General features: G+C 39.6%; 1 protein-coding gene across 3 annotated transcripts in view; it reads right to left on the bottom strand.

Moving 5' to 3' along the window:
- Positions 1-26,145, bottom strand: part of ZNF654 (zinc finger protein 654) — a 63,569-nt gene that overhangs the window by 21,164 nt on the left and 16,260 nt on the right. Inside the window, exons 2-6 of one of the 3 annotated variants that reach the window (XM_075908696.2) lie at positions 24,411-24,556; positions 15,544-15,625; positions 12,282-12,417; positions 4,515-4,537; positions 3,600-3,739 (exon numbers count right to left, since the gene is read on the bottom strand). In XM_075908696.2, the coding sequence (XP_075764811.1) occupies positions 3,600-3,739; positions 4,515-4,537; positions 12,282-12,417; positions 15,544-15,625; positions 24,411-24,556 (527 nt within the window). Of the gene's footprint in view, positions 1-3,599; positions 3,740-4,514; positions 4,718-12,281; positions 12,418-15,543; positions 15,626-24,410; positions 24,557-26,145 lie in introns of those variants that run through there. The other 2 variants (XM_075908689.2, XM_089773153.1) reach the window with 2 other exon arrangements.

The raw sequence follows: 26,145 nt of genomic DNA, 5'->3' as shown, positions 1-26,145 counted from the left end.
ACTTGAGGTGTCTCGACTAGGGATGTCAACGTGCAGTTGATTACACGATTAACCAATAAGCCTGGGTTTACTGGTTAATCCTATCAACTACATGCACTCCCCCCCCCCCTCCACTTAGTTTAACAATCTTTGTATAATACATGAAGGCAGCCAAAAAGAGAGCCTGACCTGATAGTAGCTACTTTATTGGAACAGTGCTTCTGTGCATAAAACTTCACAGGGAAAAACTGCCTTAAGGACTAAAGATGGATAAACCATTCATGTTCAGCTCTGCCAAGATCATGATACCCTCACAAATATATCAAGCCACTTGTAAAGTTTGAGAGCGCACTAAGAGAGAGAAAGCAGTTATCTTCTGTGTGTTCTAACAGCTATTTCAATTTTTCACAAACATTAAGGGAAGAGGGAGAAGAAAGATGAATAGCTTGTGCAGGAACAAGTATTCATATGAGCATTTTAGCACAAACTTAAAACTTTTTCCCTAAAAACTCCTATGAATACCAAGAATAATACTCCTTAACCAGAAGCCTCCAGACATTTATAAACCCTGAAGGTAAAATGTTCAAATGCACCTAAATGACTCAGGAGCCTAAGTCCCATAGTCAAGTCATTTAGCCACTTAGGAACTTATGTCTAACTACAAGCGAACAGGATTTAGACTAAGCAGGTAGGTAACTTCTGAAATTAAACTACTTGAATTCTTCTCAAACGTTTTATTCCTAGCTTCTAATCCTCTCTTCTTGGGTGCCAGACTGACAATGAAGGTAAACACAGGATATGATGCAGAGCTTCCCTGATTCACTGATCAAATGTGGCCAGACGTTCGGCCGGAAGTAACCAGTTATCACCATCATCTAAGCCCTTTGCTACCCATGTTAAAAAGAAAGGCAAATGTGACCTATTTCCAGTGCACATACAAGAACACAAAAGATGCCAACTAACTACCTCGGAATCAAATATCAACAGCAGATCAGATAAAAACATCAACTGCAATTTTTCATGCTAAGCAAGTGACCATGAGAAACGAGGGATGTAAAGGAGTAGTTGACTACCTGATAAGCCTATGCTTATTGGGTAGTCAAGTCGACTATTCGTATTCCCCCACTTTGCTGCCTCTGTATCAGAGACAGTGGCGGGGAGCCAATTCTAGGGGAAGCAGTCTTAAAAGCCAATTCAGCCCAGCAACATCTCCATGGTGCCTCCTGGTCAGTCTGCTGTGTCTGGCTCCTACTGCCTTATAAATTGCAGAGCTGAAGCGGGGTTTGTTCTCACACCTGGCACAAGCTGCAACTGAGCCAGGCTGCCTATTGACTCCTCAGTTAAATACTCACTGTGGCAAGGGCTCCTCTTTCCCAGGCCACTAGCTGAGTTGGCAGCTTGCCCCATTCCCCAGGAGTTGGGGCTTGCAGCTGGTTTCTGAGATAGGAAACCCAGCCACTTCTTCCAGGACTCCCTCCCTTGCTATTCCTGCTCTAAAAGCTGTTATGGCTTACTCTCTCTCCCCCCTCTACCTCTCCTTACATCCTCTCACTCTCCTCCCCACCTTCCAACTGGGGAGGCTTTTACAGGCCTATGGAAGGCCTGAAAGTGGAGTCAGATGGGCTCAATTTGCCTGGGCAAGCTCCCTACCAGCTGTTTCTAATCCCTCCATTTCTATTTAGCAGGCCTTTTATCTTTTGGGCTGCCTTTCTCCCACTCTAACAGCCCTCTGGCCTGACTCTGCCACACTGCTTTAACACAGAAGTGTCTGTGAACAACCAAATCACAGACCCAGACGGTGTGATCATGTTCTGTTAAGCTTTTTATGTCAATATCCTGGTGCTTTGTTTGAATCAGGATTATCTTGCTATACCAGGTCTCCTAAGGCCCTTTAGCGTATCAAAGACTGCCCTCTCTTCCATAACATCTACCGTAAAGTTGTGAGTATACAGCGCACTTTTTTCCCATTTTTTTTAATGTCAAAGTCATGGTGCACATTATCCATAGGAGTTTTTTTTTAAAAGTTTTATACTCACCCTCGGCAGGCACAAACTTGGGGGGGGGGGGGAAGGGGGGAGAAGCTGGGCAGGGGAGGCTCCCCCAACAGGCGCGAGCTCGGAGCGCGGACAGCTGGGTGGGGGAGATCTCCTCCCTCCCCCCCTCCCCCCCCCCCCCCCCCCGGCAGCTGAGAGCTCAGCATGCACAAGCTCATCTGGGCAAGGGGACCCCACGGCAGGCATGAACGCAGCTGGGCAAGGGGTTCGGCGGCAGGCGCAAGTCCCTTTCTTCCTATGCATATCTTAAAATCTCGAGTATAATGGGGGTGCGCATTATAGATATGAGTTTAGTTTATTCAAGAATTTTGACCTTTAAAAGGCAGATGCGCATTATACATAGGTGCGCATTATACTCAAGATTTTACGGTATATGCAGTTGTTCCTGGAGAGAGTAAATGCAGCTTTGTGTACAACACCTATATGTGAATGTTTTTATTTCAGGTAGGATACATCTATATGAGCTACAATTTGCATCAGTAGACTTTGTGCTTTAACTGCAGCTTAGGCTGGTGGCTATATAAGTGAGTGGTTTGCTTTCAGAAATCTCAGTGAGCTTGCTTCAGGTGGATGTGTCACAGACACTGACAATAAGTATGTGACCATCTGCCCAACATCTGCATTATTGTTCTTAAATATGTGCGTTGGCCATGGCAAATCCTCTTTGCTAGATCAATAGTGCACTGGATTCTGATTTGGAGGGGGAGGGGTGAATTCTTGCTACACGTGACAAGCTATCAAGGCATTCCAGTGGCCTTGGAGAAAAGCTGAGACTCGGGGTACTTAATCTTGAACTTTATTGTCTCCAGCCTTCTGAAAATGACACTGAAATGTTGTCCATGATCACTTAACTTTTGAACAGTGAAGAATAATTCATGTGTATGTAGTGAAGACGGCTATGCATTTCATAAATAGCATAGCAATTATATGCCCCAGAACCTTCCAAAATTCAGAAGCGACTTATGGATAGGAATGCTGAAGCAGCAGAAAATGGTAAAAAAACATGTTGCAATTCTGAAGAATATGATAAAGCATCAAGCACCTTTGCTGCGATTTAACAATTCTGACCCTGAATTCATGAGTGAATGAGGATAACGTATAGTTTTGAAAGCTGCCTATGTACAGTGTCTAACCCAAAGATCAACTATACATAACATTTAAAAAAATCTTAAGGTAAATAATTCCTGCTGCCAAATTTACAAGAGCCATAGGGGCTGATTCCAGCAAATATTTTATTTCTTAAAAACAGATCTAAAAAACCAAACAGACCAAAATATTCATTTGTAATCATGAATTGTTGGTAAAGTTGACATTTTATCTTTGTTTGGACACCAAAAAATAATTTCAGGTTCATAATTCATTTCAACTTTTTGCACCCACTACAAGGACTGCCTCCCATGAATAACTACACAGAGGGGCTAGATATGCATAGCATGCATAATAGAGAAGTCAGAAGAGTGACAATTCCAGTTTTAAAGTTTAGTTGCATCTTCAAGTTAACACTTTATTCCCATTGTGCCAATAACCCTTTATTTTCTATGCTGCTTCACCAGAAAAAGTATTTACCAGATACAATACATGTCCCCATTTTGGAGCTGTGGGACCAGGAACGATTCACACAGCTGTAAGGCAAAGGTAGTCTTCCCTTCTTTTTCAGTGTTGCAGATGATCTCAATTCCACTCTTGCAGTCAGTCCTCAGTAAATGCTATGCAATTAAAATAAGAACAGTTTAGATAATCTGCTAATACACAAAATTGATCAGACCTCGGTAAGCTAAAGCAGTCATTGAAATATCCAGGAATTGCTATCAATAGGGATTATGAGGCAATTACTCATGTTCTTCCACAGATAGTCATCTAACACAAATCTGTTAGACATTATCAGATATTTAAGGTAAAGTTTTCAACAGGATTTAGGGGTTTATATATATAAAACCTATTCTTTCCAGGCACTGTGTTGCATACAGCTCTGGAAGCCTAAAAGTCTTATCTTGATTTTGACAAACTAAACATAAAATGCACAAATTTGTACATGTACTATCAATATTAAAAGGAGAAACATATTGAACTATATAGTGCCATTTCACATTGCAGCAAAAACAAAAAATCCCCCACCTTTTAAAAGAAACTGGACAAGGCACAAAGAATTGAACTGAAAGTAATCTAAAATTAACCTCTACAGTAGCCCTGTTTTATAACAGCTATTCTACTCTGAATCTGTTATTTTGAGGATACTTTGAGAAAATGCTGCCTTTGGGTAAATGTTAACAACCAGTGAAGTTTTTAGGAGTTGTACATTCAGAATAGAGGGCAGACTTTAGTCCTCAGAAAATAAATTTTAGTGGATAACGGTCAAGTCACCTGCTGTTCTAACATTTATTTGTACTATAAATAAAAAATTGTATATGTTTCTCATAACTATATAGGATAAGAGCATAATAAATTGTCAGAGGTATAAGAATGTACACTGACACACAGTACCTCCTGGAATAGCTGGTCTTCTACTGGAGACATATAAAGACAGGTGAAAAAAGCTTGATGGAAATACAAATCTTTACTGATTTCTGGATGATTTATGCAAGATTTGATAAGAGCCATTGCCTCTGGGATGCGTTCACAGGCAATAAGATATCTGGCACGTAGTTCAAAGAATAGTGGATTTTCAGAGCTTAAATATTTGTTAACTGTATGGAAAAGAAAAATTAAGCAGCAATTAGAATCTCAAGTCCTCATAAAAATATTTAAATTACAAACAAATTTATAGGACCTTATCAACAAAGTTGTATAAAATACTGTCTGAAAACAAAACCAACCATAGAAGCACCATGTTCTGTAGCCTTCTGTTTGGAATCCAAGGAATTACTATGCTGACCTGACTAGGGTCATGTCTTCACTAGCCATGCAGATCAATTTTCTGGCATACTCGTTAAAACCCGCTAAACCATCTACTGACGGTAGTTTTGGTTGGTGCCGGTATTCCTCGCAGTCATGACAGGTAAGGGAAGTGTAGACCTTCATCTGTGAAGATGGCACCAAGCTCAGCTTAAGGTAAACTGACTCCAGCAACATATTTTATGAAGCTGGAGTTGTGTACCTTAACCCAACCTTCCAGGTCTAGTGTAGACCAGGCCTACTGGTCTTAAAGTATCCTCTCTCCAACAGTGACTAACACCAGATGCTTCAGAAGAACTTGTAGGTGACCTCTTTTCCAATGGACAACCTGCCTTAAATTCTCAATTACTGAGGGACAGTCTTCATTCGTGGATATATTTGTTTTCTGCAATCCACTGTATAACTTTTTATGAGTGATGTACCCAAATATTTGAATGCCAATATCTAAACTGCATTGTAAAATTAAGTTCCCTACATTTCGGTTATTGCTGGTTATGTATTATATGTATCTTATGACTTAAAACAAACTTTGTATTTGTGGAAAATTTAAGCATATATCAAGATGCACTGACACTCTTCTTAGCCTATGTGTTATGTAAGCTTTTAATATTAGCTTTAATAACATTCTAAAACCTTGCAATAGGCAATTATGGGTTAACTTTACTCAGACTTTCTACCTCATCCCAAATAGCCATGAAGTTTGAGGCTATATCTTCCTTCCAGGCCACTCTTTAAAACAGGTAACAAATCTAGATGTTCCTGTTATCCACAGAAATGGGAAAACAGGGAATTGAGAAGATATTCAAATATAATTTAGCTTCAGTTCATATACTGTGTATTTTACTTTTTAACCTAAGTGTGTTTTACCTGCTTGGAAAGACAGGAAACTACAGCTCTGACTCTTTAAAAAAAAATCTGGCCTACATTAGGCTCTTGCAATAAATAAGCCATGGGGTGGAAATGTTTTACAGCTGAAATTCTAATGATAGAGAAATGCATTTAAATAAAAGCTAGAAACTTCCAGAACTCTTGAAGCTCAATGATCCCAAAAAATACATTCCAATAAAACAACAATCATCAACAACAAAAAACACACATACACCACACACCAGTAATGCCATAGCTTTTAATCTACAATGTTATGCTGTGGACACCAGATGTAACAAATCACATGGCAATTCCAAAGCTAACCAACGACATCAGCCCAGCTCTACTGTCAAAATGCATTCCTATTTGGAAATATAGGATAACCTCAGAGTTTAGTCAACATAGTTCTCCCATTAATATCAAGCCACAATTAAGTCTCATTCCTTCACATATGTACAAATGATGCTCAGAGTTTAGATTAAATTAATCTCAGCCTTAAAGGTGCATTAAATTACAAAGAGTGTGTTACAATTTACTTTCAACAAGGAAAACTGCACTAGAATACTACATTATATGCAACACAACCCAACTAAAGTTCCAGTAGAAACCTCAGCACAGATTTCTAAAGATTTTTAGGAACTTAAAATGCAAAACACCGCAAAAATTCAACCGTCCCACCCACAACTGCCTTTAATAAATCTGCCTCTTTGAATACTAATTTTCAATCTGAAGATTGTACATTTAATTTTTTTAACTTGAAATAGGAAAAAACCCTTACATGTGTTGACAAAAATTTAAAAAAGAAACACTTGCAATGTAGCAGATTTTAGATCATTAAGTCTACATTAACAGATTATTTCAACTTCAAAAATTTAAGTCTCATTTCACACTAAAAAATATCCTAGAGCGATACTTCTAGTTTGAAGAGCTTATGTTGCACATGGTCTTCACCTACATTGTGAGTACTCCGGGGCATGAAATACGTTTGTTACAGGTCTTGAACAATAAGGCTGATTTTAGAGGGATTCTTAGGCACTATCAAAATACACAAATAGTTTATCATAAAAATCAAGTAAATTACTTAGTGCACATAGTTGTATGACATAAGGTTATGTAATGCAAGTAAAACTGATTCAACCTCATTTTAAAAAAACAAACCAACTAACCAACCTGAGGTCCCTAAATGAGGAAGTTATGAGGAACTGAAAAAAGGAGTGGGAAGGATTTGAATGGAAGGCACAATTCAATCATGAACTACAAGCTATTGCAGCCTGCCACTAGAACCAAAATCACTAGTATTTCCATTAAATTAAAAATGGATGATGGAACTACTTGTGTAATGATAAATCTGTATGAAAGGCAATCCAATCTTCAACCATCTATTTTACATGCAGGGAAGAGACCCTGACAAGTTATGTGATTTCATATTTACCTCCTACCTCTGCTCATGTCAGACTTGTAAGTATAATATACTGTACATTACCCATTTTCACTGAGTAAGGAATGGAAAGTCTACAGTACTATTTCAGCTATTTACTGAGTTTCCTTTTCCAGATGATATAGTCATGGATCACCATGCTCCAGCATCCAAAAGCGTAGAGTTCAATTTTACAGTAAGAACCCTTGACTGCTCGTTCTCACCTACATGGGTGCTGATCCAAGTCACTTCTGAGTGCTTTTCAGCAATCACTCCATTCCCCCTCCCCCTTTCCTCTCCTCTCTAGCATAAAGGACACTACCTTCACAGGCAACAATACACATGCTGCTGATCTAACCTCCAAAGCAACAAATATTTTCTAATTACAGGCATAGCATTTGAACACACATACTGTTAATTTAAGAAAGCTTAAAAAAAATAAAGCAACTATTCTAGTCCAGAGAAGACTACACATAATCTTGACTGAATTTACTGGATGTTCTGATTATAAAAATTAAAGCCTGGCAGCAGAAAGCTTTTATATCAGATAATCTCTGCCCCTTCTAATTTTCACTTCTGCAATTAATGGAAGGCTGCTTTGGATACTCACTTTTCTCAGTTTCCAAGCAAGTACTTCTTCAGTTAAAAAAGAAAACTATACCTTTTTCTATAGCTTGCCCTCCTGCATGGCTATCTGAAAATATTGCTGTTTTTTTTAAACTATGTATTTAGAGAGTTAACAAGTTTACAAATCCTTGCCAGGTAAACATCGGAAACAAAACAATCATTGTAAGAATTGAGTTTTCTTTTACAAAAACCAACCATGCTGGAATATAGCCATCAGATTTTTCCATTTAATAGCATCATTACAATAACCATGGCATTTCAAATGTATTAAATTGAGCAATTTGTCTATATACAGGTATGTCTATTAAATGTTTATATAAAAAAACCTGGATTGCGATGTGGTGATGTTTGGAGGGTAATGGGCACGTGAATGTACAAATTACTGACAAATAGGTAACCAAATATCTAAGTATCTACCTCTCCCCGGCCTATTTTTATTGGGTACATAATTGGTGTGTTATTTTTCCATAACCACAAGCTCTCATTTTTTGAATCATTCTGAAATAGTTGAGCTATTTTTCTTTGTCCATGAGAGGCTACCCATAGCTAAGCAGCTACTAGCAGGAGAGATTAATTCTTCATGTTCTTGTTTGAGACCATTCCCACTTGGAAGACCAAGGAGCATTATCAAAGGACCATTTGGCAACTAATATCCAACAAGTTATGATAGTTACCCACTGTACTCCCATAGTCTCAAGTATCAAGACAAGTCCATCATATATGAATAAAATCTCCCTTTCATCACAATTTCTCTAATATTTATTCCAATTTGGTCTATTTATATTTTGTAATGTAATTGGCTTGAGGTACCACCAAAACTGTATTTAAAATATATTTTCTTTTATTGTACTGCAGACTCGTGTTGCTGCACCTCATTTCCAGAGGAAATCCTCATTCCTTTGGCACGATTTGTCTATATACACCACTTCCACAACATGTCACATGTGGACACTACTAGGAAATTGGTCTGCTCAGATTGATATATTAGTTACTATTTGTTTCCTAATTGACTGATGCTATTGCTTCCATGAAAGTTTTTTCCTCTATATATATTTAAAAAACTCTGTTCCTGCAGGACGACAGAGTGACATCACCACATCACTCTGCGTTCCACCTCCTCCCCCCTCTCCTAGCACAAGCCCGACCTTGCTGTTTCCCCTTGCTATTTGGAATTGCTATATTAAACCAAACCTCTACTCTCCTTCCTCCACCTCCACCCCCACCCCACAGGGCTTTCAATGCCAAGAAGCATGGCACAGCAGCCAGCAGACCCCACATCACAGCCATGACAGTCCAAGGGCGGGGGAAGTTACAGTGCTCAGGACAGCAACCCGGAGACAGGTGCTAGGAGCGGGGCTCCCAACTGGGCTTGTGTGCTAGCAGCGGGCTCTTGGGGGCTTCCCCATTGCCAGGCTCTTGGGAAGCCGGAGCATGGTGCCCGACCGCCCGGAGTCCAACTGCCACATGGAGATTCACTCCCTACCCAGTGGCTGCACTTACTGCAGTTACCAGAATACCCCCAAGCCACCCTGGGGAGCCTCCGCATCAACCTGTCTGCTCCCTCCCTTCCGTTTCTGGTGGGCAGCCAGGCAGCCCTGGGCTCTGCAGGCAGGGCTGGAGCAGTGAGCAATGCAGGCAGGACTGCATGGGGGAGAGGTCACGACAGTGGTCCTTCACTTCACACTGCTGCTTTCCCCATCTCAGCAGGATGCAGTGCCCCAGAGCCCCTCGTGCACACAGCACCATCTGCGCCTCACTGTGCCCCATGCGGGGCAGGCAGGCACCCATAGGACCTATGCCTCCCTTGCTGCTAAGGTTAGAGCCAGGTCTGGCATGTGCACAACAAGAGGGTAGGATTGGGTGGGGGAGAGGGAGAGAAAGCGTCTGGGCTGGTGTGGCGGGGGGGTGGGGGGAGGTGAGGGAGAGAAGAGGCCTGACTGATATAGCAGGGAGAGAAGGGAGAATGTGGGCCTAAGCTGAAGTGGCAGGAGAGCGAGAAGGGACCCAAGGCTGGTGCGGCCACAGCCCGGCCTTCCATAGTGGCCCGGGGAAGGTAGAGAGAACTAGGGTTGCCTCACGAGAGGAGGTGGTGGAGAGCACAATGACCAAATGGGAGTTGAAAATGCAAGAAAGTTTGTTTTACTTTTCAGACCTATAAATAAAATTTAGGTGTTGGTGAGATCACTAGATTCTAAAATCTTGATGGACATGATGACCAGAAACAATCAGTTCATTAACTAGAAATAATATTGCCTTTGATTAATATGTCAGTTTGAAATGCAAATAATGTTTGATCAACTTTGTAATATTTATCTAATACCTTTATTTCATAAAAATATTAGTATTGTTTCTCTCCATTTTTAAATTGAACTTGAATTTCCAACAGGAGCTTAATATAAACCACTAGAAAAAAGTTAATTTAGTAAATAAAAAATAAATGACTTGCCATTCTGTAACAAGAAAAAGCTGCAAAAATTAGGCATCTGAAAAAGTGATAAATTAAGGTAACTAATTATTTAACTAAAATTCTCCTGGTTAGCAAAAAGATGTACATTTAGTGTGAAGGGCTATATTTAGTTACAGATATGCAGGGCTCGACAAATAATGCAATCTACTCGCCCATGGCAAGTAGATTACAACCCGGAAGAGCCGGGTTTGGGCCATCTGTGCATGCGCAGATCGCCGGACAGCGCGGTTTGGCGAGCAGGGCTCACCGCGGTTTGGCGAGCCCTGCAAATATGTTTTAACCATCGCCAAATGAAAAAAAAAATCATCAACCTCTTTGGGAAAATACAAATTCAAAGCAGGACTTTAATAGATTATTAAAATCAAGATTTCCAGCTTGCTGAGATAAATATAGAACAAATATTTTTGCAGTACTGAATTGCTCACGCTAGAGACTCAAGAATCTTTGAATGCTCATGGAAAGCTGTCTCCAGAAGATTTGGGCTTGAGAGGCAGCCAAATTTAAGTAGCAATAAAATATTTTTTCTTTTTTTAAACAAGGAGATATTTCCCTAAAGTAAACAGCATAAGCACATGCTACCACCTCAAAGATAGATGGGTGACAGAAATCCAGTAGAAAAAACACACTAAAATACTTAGCAACAGGAAGGAATGAAGATCCAGCCTGCAGTCTTCTTAAGTAAAAGAATCATTTAAAGGCTACAGCTAATTTTATCCTGTGAGAGATCAACAACCTGGTACCAGGAAAACATGCTGGTGAAAACTTAAATATAATAGCTAACTGTCTGAGGTGCTGGATACTATTCAAGCAAATAAAAGAGATAGCTCTTAACGGGAAAGGACTGAGCTTTTCTTGAAGACCAAGAATTTACATCAGGCAGCCTGAAGTGTCCAAAACTGAAGTGTTATATGTGATGTATTAGAGCTTTCTGCCCCCTCACAGCATCCTGCTGATACTATAAAAAGCCAGATTCCTTTGGACTTCTATTATTTCATTTACAACCAGATCACTTCAACCAGAAATCCTGATCGAACTTGCAGTGTGATACAAGACTGTCCAATGACATTTCCACCCTACTCCATCAATCTGTTTTCATACAAGTTTACCTATAATGAAAGATACACTATTGACACCTCTGAAGAACCCAGTCCTTTTGTCCACAGATGTGGAGAAGCTTTGACTTGTGTACCTCATTATCTTTCTAAACTGTCTCTACTTCGTTCTGTATCTATGTTTGAGGGGGTAGTTCAATTTCTAGTGAACTATAGAAAAATGGTGACATCCTTCAGTCTATCATACTGAGCCACTTTTGAACTAGCAGCGAGGAGTCCTGTGGCACCTTATAGACTACACTTCAGTTAGTCTATAAGGTGCTACAGGACTCCTCGCCGCTTTTGCAGATTCAGACTAACACAGCTACCCCTCTGATACTTTTGAACTAGTAAGCAAGAGGCAAAAAAGGCCATAGACCACTGCTAGTAGACCACATTCCCCAGGAGATGAAAGACTTCTTAAAATGTAACTTGTTAAATATAGTTTAAGAGTAGAGGTGGAAACTTTTCACATCACTTCAAATCCATTTTTTTAATAAAACGATAAGTATGTCAATTTTATTGATGTCTTGTCTTCATAGAAATGGAATGAAAAGCTTGTCCCTCTTCTCCAACTCTAGAGTTGACAGGTAAATAGCTGGCTCTACTAATATTATATGTAATTACTTCAATTAATAAATCTGACATCAACATACATCAAAGAAACTAGCTCATTTCCCACAGGGTGAGCAAACAGTGAACAATTTTTTATAATTAGTATCTACTATATAGAACATCAAGTACATTATATCAAAAAGTATAACACAAGTACCACTGATACCATACTTTCTCGGTTAGTATAGCACCAATATGCAAAAGTATCTCAAAATACTTAAACATGTATGTCTTAAAGTCTTTTAAAAATGTATGTATATTAATTCAAGTACCTAACTCCTGAGATACAGGCTTTGCTTTAAGAACAGCTTGTAATACTGGATCTTCCCAGGGCCCTCCGTCTCGGATGATTCGAGTCACTAATTCCAGATTCACATTTGCGTATCTGCTGAGGAGGTTCTGGCATTCCTAGGAGTAAAAAAGTACAATAGTTTTAGAACTGCCAAGAAAAGATCTGGCTGACCTGTTTTAGTCACTTAATGGCTAAAAAGCAAACTTCATAAGAAAGGTTTGAAAAAGTTATCATACAATATACAGGCAGTCCCCGGGTTACGTACAAGATAGGGACTGTAGGTTTGTTCTTAACTGGTACATATTGTAGGGGAAACTCTAGCCAAACATTTTTTTTAGTTTTGGATAGCATAGGGAAAGGTTAACTCCCCTCTAATGTTTGTTTTGCTGTCTGTTCCCCTGTTCAGAAGATTTCAATCTATTTCTGTCCCTGTGACAAACTCAGGACTAAAGGAGTAACTCATCAAATACCAAACAGCTCTGCACCATGCTTTGAGCTAATAGCTTTATTTCCACACACCACCCAGGGTTCTAGGAGGAGGGTCCTTTTTTTGCTAACACAATGAGGCCAGCACTTTGTTTGTTTTGGTGGAGTCTTTGTTTGCCCAGGGAGCCCAGCATGTATAGGGGGAGGAGGGGCGGAGAGGCTGCTTTTGTCTGCTGTTCTGCAGCCTGTTGCTCAGGGGAGGGGGCAGCCTGTTGCTGGCAGGGGGGGAGGGGGGAGGCGTGCAGGATGCGAGGCCGCGGGGGGGGGGGGGGGCAGCGGGCGTGGGGAGGCACTTTTCCTCTGCCCGGCAGCTCTGCGGGATCCCTGTCCCTGTGGCCAGCTGCTGCAGGCAGAGACCAGTTGGAGCCGGCAGAAGAGGAGGAGGAGGTGGATTCTAGGACCCAGGTGAGCGAGCCCCGGGGACGCTGCTGCGCTCCGGGAGCCCGGCATGTATAGAGGGGAGGAGGGGCAGAGAGGCTGCTTTTGTCTGTTCGGCAGCCTGTTGCTCAGGGGAGGGGGCAGCCTGTTGCTGGCAGGGGGGTGGGGTGGGGCAGCGGGCGTGGGGAGGCACTTTTCCTCTGCCCGGCAGCTCTGCGGGACCCCAGTCGGAGCCGGCCCGAGGAGGAGGAGGATCCTAGGACCCAGGTGAGCGAGCCCCGGGAATGCTGCTGCGCATGTGCGGGAGTTGCCTCACCCCGTTCGTATCTAGGGATCCGACGTAAGTCGGATCCACGTAAGTCGGGGACTGCCTGTATACAAAATATACCCATTTCAAGAAGTGTCTCTTTTCAAGTAACTTCTGAATTTATTAAATTACATATATGTTGACTGGAGCTGTATATTAAAACCTTAAAAGCACCCCTCTAGCTGTTCTGTCATCTAAAGGTTATACACAAACCTTGGTCAACATTCTAACAATGCCATCAATAAGTATATGCCATTTCCCAAACATCTAGGAAGCTGCCTAGTTCTAGTCTTCAATGAGAGGTATTTAAGTGGAACATATATTAGGGCAGTCTTCAGCTTGTAAAATCAGTGCTGATTTATGCAACAGGTGAGGCTATAGCCCAGTAATACATTCTACACTCTAAGTTAATTTTAATGGCAGAAGTGGATGAATGCAGTACAAAAAGAAGTTACCGTGTAATCATGCAGTCATTATGGAACGTCTTAAAGCATAGGTTTTCAAAAGCTTGTAACTCTTACCAAGCCAAGCTTATTTACCTCTAAATGTCTGCTTATAGTAATCTGATATTAGCAGCAGCAGCCACAATTTTTGTGCAGTCCAAGTTATTCCTTCCTTGTGATTTTCTATGAAAAAGTAACCTTTGACACCCACATCAATTAATAGCTTACCTCACCTGATATCCGTCATCCACAAAAAGAAACAAGATATAATGGTAAAGAAAAATGTAATCTCAATTTCTTTTCAGGTCACTCTATTCAGGAGGATTGTGTCACCATTACATGTTATCGCACACTGATGTGATTTTGGGAAAATTCATATATTTCAAGCAAGTTAGAGAATTGATTCCAGGCATTTACAATTCACTACTTCAATGTTAGTTTGTGATGTGGGTTTTTTTATAATACTTTATTCAATTCACTCCTAATTTGTCTATTATGTTTGGATGAGTGGTGTTTGATGATCAAGGAACTGAAACAGATGTCTTTTCACCCGGACAACTTGCATGTAGGTGTTTGTCTGAAAAGAAAATCTTACCAGTTCCCTCGCTATTTGACTATTGAGCCACTTTGACTATTAATGCATTAATGATTTAAAAGCAAAAATATAAAACTTTAATGTGTCAAAATGTGAAACAAATGATAGGCAAATAATTAAAAAAAATCAAAAATCAAGAAAAACAAAAAAAGCAAAAGTTTAAAAAAAGCAATTTAAGGTAAAGAAAAAAAGGCCCATATTTTATCAGTTTCCTCTTATATCCCCTTTATATGTTATAAATTCTTTAGGGCAACGATCTGTCTCAACTTGAATCTGACATACCAATCATGCCTTTGGTTGCTCTATATATTAACAGTCCCATGAAACTTAAGCAGAAGAGACTACACTACAACATACTTCATTCTTTAAGTGTCTAAACCATTTCCTTTTCCCTACACAGGATGTGCCTAGATAATTCATGTCAGATGGATAATGAGAACATTACAGTACAATTATAAGGCAGTTACTAGATGTTAGCATCCTCTAATCCCAAACATGTAATGAACGTTAACATGAAGAATAGCCCTAATCAACAGAAGACAAGAGTTTTTCTTTTTCAGTCCACTGTCTAAAATTGTGGATGAGGAAACAAGAGTTAAGTCATAACCTGAAATACGTGATTATTTGAATGAACTAAACTCTGGCCAGATACTTAAAGGACAGATGTCAGAAATGAGTTTGATGACGGGCTCTTGATATGAATTTTTCTGTCATCTTAAAGTAAATTAACAAAACAGGACCTATTAAAAATCTGTTCATCAATACCAAACTAAGACTGTGCTCTAGTTTATTTTGGCTTTTGATAGGAACAGTAGTTTCAATGGGAAATGTTCCTCTGATACAATTACAGAAGAGGCGGGAAGTGTAAATAAAATGGTTTACTATCTTTTTTCACTATATTCAAGTGTTCTACCAATGCTTGCATCTTCTAACACACATGAAAGCATAACTTTCTACAAACAGGTTGGTCGTCAAAAAACCAAAAATTGCGTTTTTACAAACAAACATAAAAGCAAACAGCAACTGATATTACCTGGATTGAACCTAGGATATCTTTTAAAGGATCTTCATAGAACTCATCTTTTCCAAAGAAGAGCAGCAATTCAAAAAAACTCCTACAAACACAAGTAATGACAAGTCAAAAATCAAACTAAACAAAGGCAAATCATTTCAGCTATCTTCAGAGCTAGGGATCCTGAAATTATCTACAAAAACCTATTACAAACTGTATTGAATTTCACAACAATTAAAATAGAGTAGTGTTTTCCAAAGCTCTTGCCATTGGCCTGACTGACTCAATTTATACCAACAGTAAGAGTTAAGCAAAACACGTTCCACATTGAAAATCCCCCCCGCACTGCATGAAAGCTATCCTCAGTTCTGCACCAGGTAATTCAGTATTTTTGGCTGTAAATGAGAAACGCTGGTCTTGTCCACTTCTAAGAACTCTACTAACTACTCTAACTCACAGGACTGTAAAAATCACAGGTGGTATGTAAATGAAACCAAATTAAATAGAGATTATTTTTAGTTCAACTGTGTAACAAGCATCACTTTTCTGAAGCATTAAGTTAAATAGCTGTTGAAAGTAGGAAAAGAGAGTGAAGATTCAATACTGCCTCAACTTTTGGATCTGAAAACTCCCAACATGATTATATAGCTCAGTCCCCTTGTTTTGCTAAATAACCCAGGAACACGTGATATTTCTCAGAGCAGAGGAAAAAATCCTTTGGGGACAAAAAGTGTTTTTGACTTGGTCTATCAAGAGGATGCTACAATATAAAAACAGAACTGTGCACATCACCTTTAACTTAGTTTCTGTTTACTCCAGTCATGTGATATGGAGATGGACATTAAACAAATTAGCAATTTCAGTTTTCACAAATGCTAGAACAGGGCTACTCAAAATGCAGCCCGCAGCCCATTTGTTTGTGGCCCGCAGTATGGTTTGGGTTTTACACCAGGCTTAAAACAGCCTATGGGTGGGATCCTTTGAACATGGCCTACACTGAGAATACACTCCACAGCAGCGAGGCGTCTCCCAGGCAGGGTGAGCAGTGACTCAAGCAGTCAGGCTGGCTGGTAACAATATGTATAGGCAGGGCCGGCCCGAGCCATTTGTGCACCTCAGGCTCCAGGGGCACAGCGCTGCCCCTGCTAGTGCAACACATGAGTGGCTCTGCCCCCCCGGGCGCCTGGTGCTCCCCGCCCATGCATGGCCCCGCCCCAGGCATGGGAAGCATGTGCAGTGCTGCCTCCGCCCAGCCTACAATGGGGTGTCCCGGGCGGTAGCCCAGTCAGCCTGTACCTCGGGCCGGCTCTGTGTATAGGGTGTAGGCATCTCTAGCCCCCGGGGAGGAGGTGCTGGGAGCACTGTGGCACTGTGGGAAGTCCTAGCTGCTGAGTCTTGTGGGCAGAGCCTGAGAGGCGTCAACTGACTCGCATTGGTCACATTTGGGTCCGGTGGTGCAGCTTAAGGCTTTATTTTTGTATTTATGCCAGTCAGTGTGAAAGAAGTTATATGCATATATATGCAATCACACTTAAGTTGTGGCCCTCAGCATGTGCTTTGAGTATCATTGTGGTCCCTGGCGCTTCCAAAGTTGAGTAGCCCTGTGCTAGAATATACTTTTATGATGCAATGTCTAGAAGATAATTCTATTCCTTGTGAAACATACAAGCCTTGCAGGTTAGCCTGACATTTCACATAGGACTTTGGATAAATGGAGACTTAACCCTTAACATGTTCCTTTATATTAAATGTGCAAGTCACAAATAATTTACCTTCTCACCCACAACAAGCTTTCTATTCCTTATTTTTTTCTTGTCATTATGAATTTATTAATTGTCAAGGTCATGTGTGAGTGAAACTGTTGTACCAAAAAGACTAAAGAGTTGATCATTTGTTTTGTTGTCTATGGAAAACTTTTTAAGATGGTTTTCAAGAGTGATGATATAAAATCTGAAGTGGCATGTCAGTGCACACAAAGTCTGTAGGTCTTAATTCAGGCCTAGTTTCACTGCTCCTCCCTATATTTGTATGGTCTGTATATCTTACCTCTCACTCAATCCCTTTCTCACAGATTTGATTAAAAACAGTTTTGAAAGGAAAACTGCTGAATAATAAGATACTGTGCTCTACATCTCAATTCCTCACAAATCCTATAGCAAGTCACTAGCTAGAAGTATCCCACTTGCCACTGAGCAGAAAGACAGTAAAGTATCCCATGGCAAAGCTCCTGCGAGATGCAGACTAACTTCCCTTCTGAAACAAAATGGTTGGAGTATGGCTAAGCACTGCTCTACCACTAACAAATTTAGCAAAGCATGCTACTTAAGTGGATTTCTGTAGGGATCTACTACATTTAGTTCTAAATAAGAGTCACTAAGGGCTTGTGTACACTAGGAAATTATTCTGAAATAACTAAAATTGAAATAATCCCCAGAATAACAAAAATTGAAATAGTGTTATTCCCTGAGGAAAGCAGGAATACAGCTTTCAAAATAACCACCCTATTATTTCAAAACAACAGGTTAGGTAGTGTGGACACACCACTTATTTCAAAATAAGGGGAGTTATTCCAAAATGACTCTCTGATATAGCCCAGGTCTAAATCTTTTTAAATACCTTAAAGATATAAATCAATGTACAACAATTTACCATCTTTACTGCTAATACAATTCTGTCATTTGAAAAGGCAAGAACAGAACTGAAAATCACCCTAAGGATTAGAAATCACAAAAAAAAAACCTCTAGCAGAATGATTCAAAGAATATCAGAGGTTGTTATGGAAAAATGAATGCATCAATGAAGAACACAGCAAAACTGACAAATGTATTTGATTTACCATTTGTTCAATGCTGCAACCAACTACATTCACCATCAAATAACAGCACAATTGTTCAATTTTATTTTAATAATATTTGATAGACATGCTTGGTCTGTTAAACATGCAAGCAGAAATTCCTATGAATAAAAGCATTGGAAATGTATCATGTGCATTGTACTAACATACTGTAACCTGTTTAACCCTATTAAAGAGCTCCAATGACTATATTACTGTACAATCTCTCAAAACGAAAAGCCTATAGTTGTGATGATTATTTTGTTTCTGATATTCACATGGCAAGAACCTGTAAACCTGTTAAAACTTCCTAAACCATAAAAACAAATCCATAAAGGCTTCCAAATCAGGTTACTAACTAGTATGAGTAAATTTCTAGCAAAAGGACTGCCATCAATATTTGCTAATTAAGATTCATTTACATACAAATTTCGAATGTCTATCTTTTGAAGTTCCAAAAGTAAATTCATAAACATAGTACACCATCACTATAACCAATCCTCTAGCCCCCAAGTAATTTGTTCATCATAGTCAGGAGTTTGCTATAGCAAAAGAGCCCTACCACTTACAGGAAAAGGGGCAGTAGGACCCATAGCTCCTCCAGCGCTGTCGTAGGTGGGCTCTAGCGACCAAGTTCATTATAACCAAAGGTTCGTTATTAGGAAGGGCATTATAGTGAGGATGTAATGTACAAATCCAAGGTAAATATTTGCAGAACTTCAAAATCTGCAGTCTACTTCCATGCCTCTGCTACTGCCCTCACCTTAAGGCCAGGTCTTAAGACCCATATCAGTATAATCACATCACTCAGGAGTGTAAAACAGCCACACTTAACTCCCCCATGTAGACAGTGCTAAGTCACTGAGGTAGCTGTGTCAACAGGACAAGCTGTGTCTCAGAAAGGTGAGCTCACTATACCAATAGGAAAGCTCTCCAAGCAGCATGGGAGCATCTACACGAAGTGCAAGAGCGATGCAGCTATGTCAATGCAGCATTTTAAGTGTAAATTCTATCCTAAGATTCTGAGCAGTTTGATTCTGCTTTCACAATCTTTTGGGAACCAGAAGATCTGCCAAGAACAATGCTCATATTACATGCAGCTCCAGATTGGGAAAATTATGAACAGCACCGGAGTCAGATAAAATTATTCACAGAGGATGCAAATTCATAATAGTTTGGGAAAGGGAATAAAGTAATGAAGGCAATAAGTGTATCAGCCACAAATCTCTGGAGCACAGCCAGAGTAGCAGAGGTTCTCTCTCTTATAGCCAGATAGCTTTACATACCCAAGGCCAGACACAGCTTCTTTTCGCTTAGAGAAGCGAGCAAAAATGGACTTTGAAGTTGATTAAAATTTACTAGCCACAGGCTGCCATGAAATATTAAGGCCCAAACATGGCTTCTGTGCAAGTCCCAGCATCCTTTGTCTTTACTGCTGCTGGCGGTCACAGGGGACTCATCTTAGAACTCACTGGTGGAGCAAACTTATCCCAGACTTTAATACTTCCTCAACATTTATTTTTCCAACTGTAAGTAACAGATAAATTTTAAGTAGTGAAAGGCAGAGTTTCAGAAATTGTAAAGCAAGTAACATGTCTTAAAAGTTTTGGTCATCTAAACAGTTTATAAGTTACCTAGAAAATAACCAATTTTAAAATTCACTTGATACAGAGAGTATTTTTTGAAATTCAGTTTCCAAGATCTCCTAAAGTTAAAGCAAATTATTTTACTCTAGCTTCATACACTATACTGCTTGAAAGGAAGCAAGCAAATGCCAAGAAGATCTAAAGGGAACAGTAAAGGCGTGTCTACACTCAAGGTAGCACAGCTATATTACCATAATGTAGATACTTCTACATGTACGGATGATATCATCAAGCAGCAAAAGCTAGGTTGATGAAGTAATTCTTCAGTCAAATTAGCCATGTTTACACTGAAGGTTAGGTCAGCTTAATTAAGACACTGGAGGTATGAATTTTTCACACACTTGAGTGACAAAGGTAGGTTAATCTACACTTTTCATTTAGACCAGGCCAGGAAACGTATCTGTAAAGAACCCTTCCAGTTATATTCCTTATTAAGAGGAGAACATGATCTACAAAATAGTGGTTCCCAACCTTTTTGAGCATACCAATTCCCTTTTCAATCTGTTAAAATTTTACAGACCCCACCTAAGAGGAGTGTCGGAAAGTGGCAGCCAGCACGTCCACATAGGTATTTTGAATTTGTCAAAAAGAAGATTTTATACATCAGGGATAGGCAACCAGGCCCTCCTTTACCTCAGTGGGCCTCAGCAAGCCCACAGCCCACTGGGGTTCCACCTGGAGTCCTATGGTCCCTTCTTCTGTCCCCCCTACATGCCTCTCACACTGGGGCACCAGAGCCCTGCACGTTCTGCTCTTCACCCTCCCTTCCAGCACTTTCAAAGAAGCTGTAAATCTCCTGATTCATACTACGCGTCCCTACTCCTCCCTCTCCCTCTCAGAGTTGGAAGGCCAGAAATCAGCTGTTCAAGGTGTTCCATCCCTGGGAGGGGAAGGAGCAGGGATGGAGTGTGAATCAGGCAATTCCTGGCTCAAAGTATTGGATGGGAGGGGGAGGAGCAGGAAGTGCAAGGCTCCAGTGCAAGAGGCATGTGAGGTGGGGAGGGGGGGGAAGCACGATGGGGTCCACAGAGCTCCAGGTGGTACCCCAGTGGGCCATGGACTGTTGAGGCCCACTGAGATGAAGGAGGGCCACTCATGCAGCTGCCGCAAGTTGCCCATCACTAATAGGTATGGTCAATTTTTTGCAACCTTATTTTGTATTCAAAGCTGTAGTGTTCATTTGCACAAGGGCCCTTCAATCTCAATCATAAAGAAAAGTCTGATCAGCCTTGCTGATCAAAAGAACAAATACTTCCTGCGGCCCACAAATTTTCACTGACAATCTGAAGTGAGGAAAATAAGTTTAAGTAACACATTTTACTTGCAGCAGAAGTCTCGTCAAATTGTCATGGGTTATTTGAAAAACTACCAGCCTCTGGTACTCACAAATTCTTTGGGAAAGTCTACACTAACTTCAGCAGCAAATACCTTCATTTTAGTTTTTAATAAAAGTGAATTGCAGATCTGAATTTCACATTTGTTCACCTGCAAAATGCGATACATGCTTACATCACCAAGCTCGGATGGCCATGTAAAACAAGACTGAAAACTTCCTTCCCCATCAATATTAAAACTCGTATCTCTTGATTCCCCAAAATTTGATCTGATAAACCACATCATCTTAAATACAGGTATTAAATTCATGGTGTTCATTTCTATTTGTCAAACCATCCTTTCAGATAACACAGGTATTACAAGATACTACTTGTATATGCTTGTTTACTAGTGACCCCAGTACACATCTCTTGTATTAAAAAGAATATAGATACTGCCTCATTTATTATAAATAAGTTTCTTAGTAAGTGCAGGGAGAGAACAGGAAGGTCCTGCTATCAGTAGTTTACCATCTGGTTACCATGGAAACCTTGCTCAAGTATGGAGCAAGCCCAAATGGGATCAGGCAGACTCATGTTCTCTCTTTCTCCTTTAAGAATTAGAACTTTGTTTTAGACTTTCCTAAAAGACTGAGACTTCAACACCCTTAGGGCTAGCATACTTCAGCAATGTTTCCTTGGTAACTATTATGCCCATAATCACTGTGACATCACAGCAAAACTAAGCTAACCAAAATAGTTTTGGGGGGGAAAAAAGGCTTTGTTTTGTGCTCAATGCCCCTCAATTTCGTAAGCTGGGGCAAGTAGTAATAAAAGAAAATCCATTCCCAAACTCATGTGCATAGGTTTAACATAAGGGGTGATATTTGATGAAGAAACTCTTTTCCCTCCACCCTCTAAGACAGTTGATCCCAAATCCTGATCAGTACAGGTTGAACTTCTGTAATCTGGAATTTGGTCATCCAGTAACATGCATCGTCTGGCATCAGCAGTGACTCAGAGTGCTCCAGGACTGAAGCACTCAGAGAAAAAACAGCACCAAGCTTTCCCCTCTGTCCCCTTCCTTCTCTGTTATGAGAGCATGGCTTAACAACTCTTTCTCTGCCCTCCTAGAGCTCTCGGAGAGCCTCAAATCAACTAATTTGTGGCAGTCAAGCTCAGGGAAGAGGGGGACAAGGTACACTCAGCAGCTTCTCTCCTGGGGTCCCAGCTGCTGGCTGCTATGGTTCTAGCTTGGGACAGATAGGAGTGCAGACACAGTTAAGGGCTGGTACTCCAGATGGTTGCAGATGATCTGACAACTGTGACCGAGCAAGGGGGCTGGCAGCAGGCACCTAAAGGGGCAGTGGGGACCTTAAGCATGTTGCAGCACCCCCTCCCAAACCTAGCTTCCTGAACCTTTGGAGACCCACTGGCACTTTGTATTGACCGTCCCTGGTTTCCAAATTTCTCTCCTTAGGCACGGGTCAAGTCGCATGGGTGCTAAACTAGAAAGGTTCAACCTGTACCTACTTTAGACAAGTCAGACTCTAAATTTGACGTCACAGTCAAAGATCAATTGTGTTGTAGTAGTACCCAGAAGCCGCAATCAAGATCAAAACAACACCGTGCTCTGTGCTGTACCAACACATATGAAGGTATTGTCTATACCCTGACTAAATTTTTCTAATGTTTTTTGTTTACACAAGAGTCGTAGTAGCTACTAAGCATCAACCATGAGCCTGGTCTTAAAACAACTTGAATCATGTGTCAGAAAATAACTGATCTTCTCTAAACGGAGATACCATGACTATATTCATTCTATCCCTTGGGCATAAGGAGTTTATCCTTGGGTACTTGACCACCATACTTAGATTGATCTAATTTTTTTAGTTTCACTCAAGAAGTCATCATTTTTAACAGTTTTATTTCCACATAAGAGAGTCAAATCTACTCTTCAGTTTCAGTTTAAGTATATCATGAATACACAAAATAAAAGCTGCGTGTCTTCTGGGATCAGTGCTGGTAGTTCAAAGACTAGGTAAAAAAAGATGGGTCTGCCAGTTCACTTTGAAGATACACACAGGAAAATACAGAGATGAATAAAGCGTGTTCCCCTATAGGTATTTTTCTAACCCTCAGTTCGTGAAGCTAAAAAAACCCACAATGGGATAATTAATTCTGACCAAATAAAATTAGCATCAAACTAACTAGGAGCAGTTAAAACCAAAGCTCAGCAAAATAGAGCTGTTCCACCTGCTGGACAAAAAGTTAACACAAGAGCTAGTTCCTAGTACATATTTATTAAATCAATACTCCTCTCTCCACCTACAGATGAGAGAACCAATAGCTATGGAGCTAAGCTATAGGATACAATAATTGTTTGTTTTTAGGTATTTTCAAGTTTTTGGCATCTACTTTACAGAGTCAGACAATAAATGCGATGGTGAGGATTTTGTTTGTACAAATTAACAGGCTAACATTTTTATCAAGTTCAAGACACGTACATTATCCCTGGGAAAATCTTTTCCTCAAAAGAAAAATATTTATCTTATACAATAAACGTTTAACACGAAAGTTTTTTTGTTGAAGATTCAGATTTAAAGTAATAATTTCAACAAATATTTTCCTGTTTCAAAAGCCTTAGGCCATTACAATAATTTTTAGTTCATTTACTTTTTGCATCTCTCTACTTGGGCAACAGAATTGTACCAGTCAATTTCACTTCTGTTCAGAAACATTTATAACCACAAGATTCGGTTTGCAAATATTTCAGTAGAATATAACATTTAAAATTGTACTGGAAATATTAAAATTATCAGAGGCACACTTCTATTGTTAATTAGTAGATTTTGTTAAAAGAAATGGTACAACACTTTCACAAGTTTGACAAGAGCATGTTCTTTGAGTAAATGTAATATAAAAAGAACAACCTAAAGTCACACCTTTCAGAGCTTCAATTATTTAATTTCCAGGAATAACTTTGTTCTTATGCATTTACAAAACAAGACCTCGTGACATACTACTTTCATTGCAAAAATAGAATGCTGGCTGTCAGCCTATAGATGGAGTTAATAGGAAAAAGGGTGTACTTACAAAGCTAGGCTACTCAAGACATATTGTACGTGCTCACATTCAGCTGGAAATGATACACAGGCAGACGTGAAACAACAAAGAGCTGTCTGAAGCACCTGAAGCTGAGGCAAAGGTACCTGCCATCTTCCAGCATAGTCTTCAACAATCTATAGGGAAAAACACATCTGTATTACAATAGAGAATGTTTTTTCGCCAAAAACAGTAAAAAACAGACAGTTTAAAGCTTAAGTAGCATGTTTACTAAAGGTTACCAATATAAAATCACAACAGGATGCAGCATTTTAAATGTTTTATAAATGCAATTTTTGTTCATCTTTTATTTTATTAAAGAAAAAACATGTAGTATGAAGTCCTATACTACGTACACCACAAAACGTAGATCTAAAGTAATTTGACTGACTCTTCTCAAAAAGCAATGGAGGAAGAAAGCTTCTTGTCACATGATGTCAGATTAGCAATTATGCTCAATACTTAAATACAACGTATAGCCAGCAATTATATTAAGACCTACCACTTCAACTGTCAGTAAGTAGGAAAAAATGGTTTGTGCCCTTTTGCTTTTTATAACAGACAAAGGCTAACGATACTCGGAAAAAATAAGTTTTCTATTGACATTCCTTATTGTCAAGAGCAAGCCTGGACATTTTCCCTGAAAGACAATTACACAGAAAATTGTAAGTCTCACCACTCACTGAAAAACAAGGGTGATTAATTTTAGATAAAGGGGTTTTCTTCCAAATTATATTGGACATTTAAATTAACTGTTTACTAAAAAACCCCAAACAGGATAAAAGACTTTTAAAAGTTGGTTTAATGGTAAAAAAAAACAAAAACAGAAAACTCTTTACAAAGGAGTTTACAGCTTACATGTAAACATTTTTTCTTTTCTATGTCTCATTTAAACTTAGACTGACTGACTACTCCAGTCACATAGAAGAAAAAATTCTATAAGAGAAAGTAAAACAAATGTGTAAGTACTTAGAAATATATATTGCTAGCACAGTGTACTTTTCTGCAAAAATGACTTTCCCAAATTTGAAGTATATAGAAAATAAAGGTTTTGACAGGTAATTGTATTAACCATAACACACCTCTTAAGTGTCCCTGAACATACAGTGAACAGGCTCTGTTTTCTCAAATCATTTCTTGTATGTTTAGCCAATGCATTATCAACAGGTTCATCATAAACATGAAAAGAACACTAGTGTATGCGTGCACACATATACTCCTCCCTTGATAAAATAGTTTAACACATCAGTTCAAAAATTATCCTTGGTTTAACTCCTCTGGATAATGGGGTTATCCTGATTGTGTGCATCTGGTTTGTGCCTGCATGCAACGTGTTTAGAACTTAAATACTGAAGTTTAAGTAGTCTTGGCTTTTCTTTTTAAACACTAACTTTTACACTATTACACTAGTAAAATGCAAACAATCCAAACTAAACTCAAAAAACTAAAATTGTTAACCCACACTGCTCTTTTGTTTGATATTTGTAAACTAAGAAAGCAGCTCTTATTTATAGGGATAGAAATGTAGCCGTGTTAGTCTGGTGTAGCTGAAACAAAATACAGGACTATGTAGCACTTTAAGGACTAATAAGATGGTTTATTAGATGATGAGATTTTGTGAGTCAGACCCACTTCCTCAGATCAGATAGTAGAAGAAAATAGTCACAGCCATATATACCAAAGGATACAATTTTAAAAAAGTGAACACATATGAAAAGGACAAATC

Source organism: Pelodiscus sinensis, chromosome 1, assembly GCF_052426305.1.
Source record: "Pelodiscus sinensis isolate ZL-2025 chromosome 1, ASM5242630v1, whole genome shotgun sequence".
Taxonomy (NCBI): domain Eukaryota; kingdom Metazoa; phylum Chordata; order Testudines; family Trionychidae; genus Pelodiscus; species Pelodiscus sinensis.
This window is presented reverse-complemented; position numbering and strand designations above follow the sequence as displayed.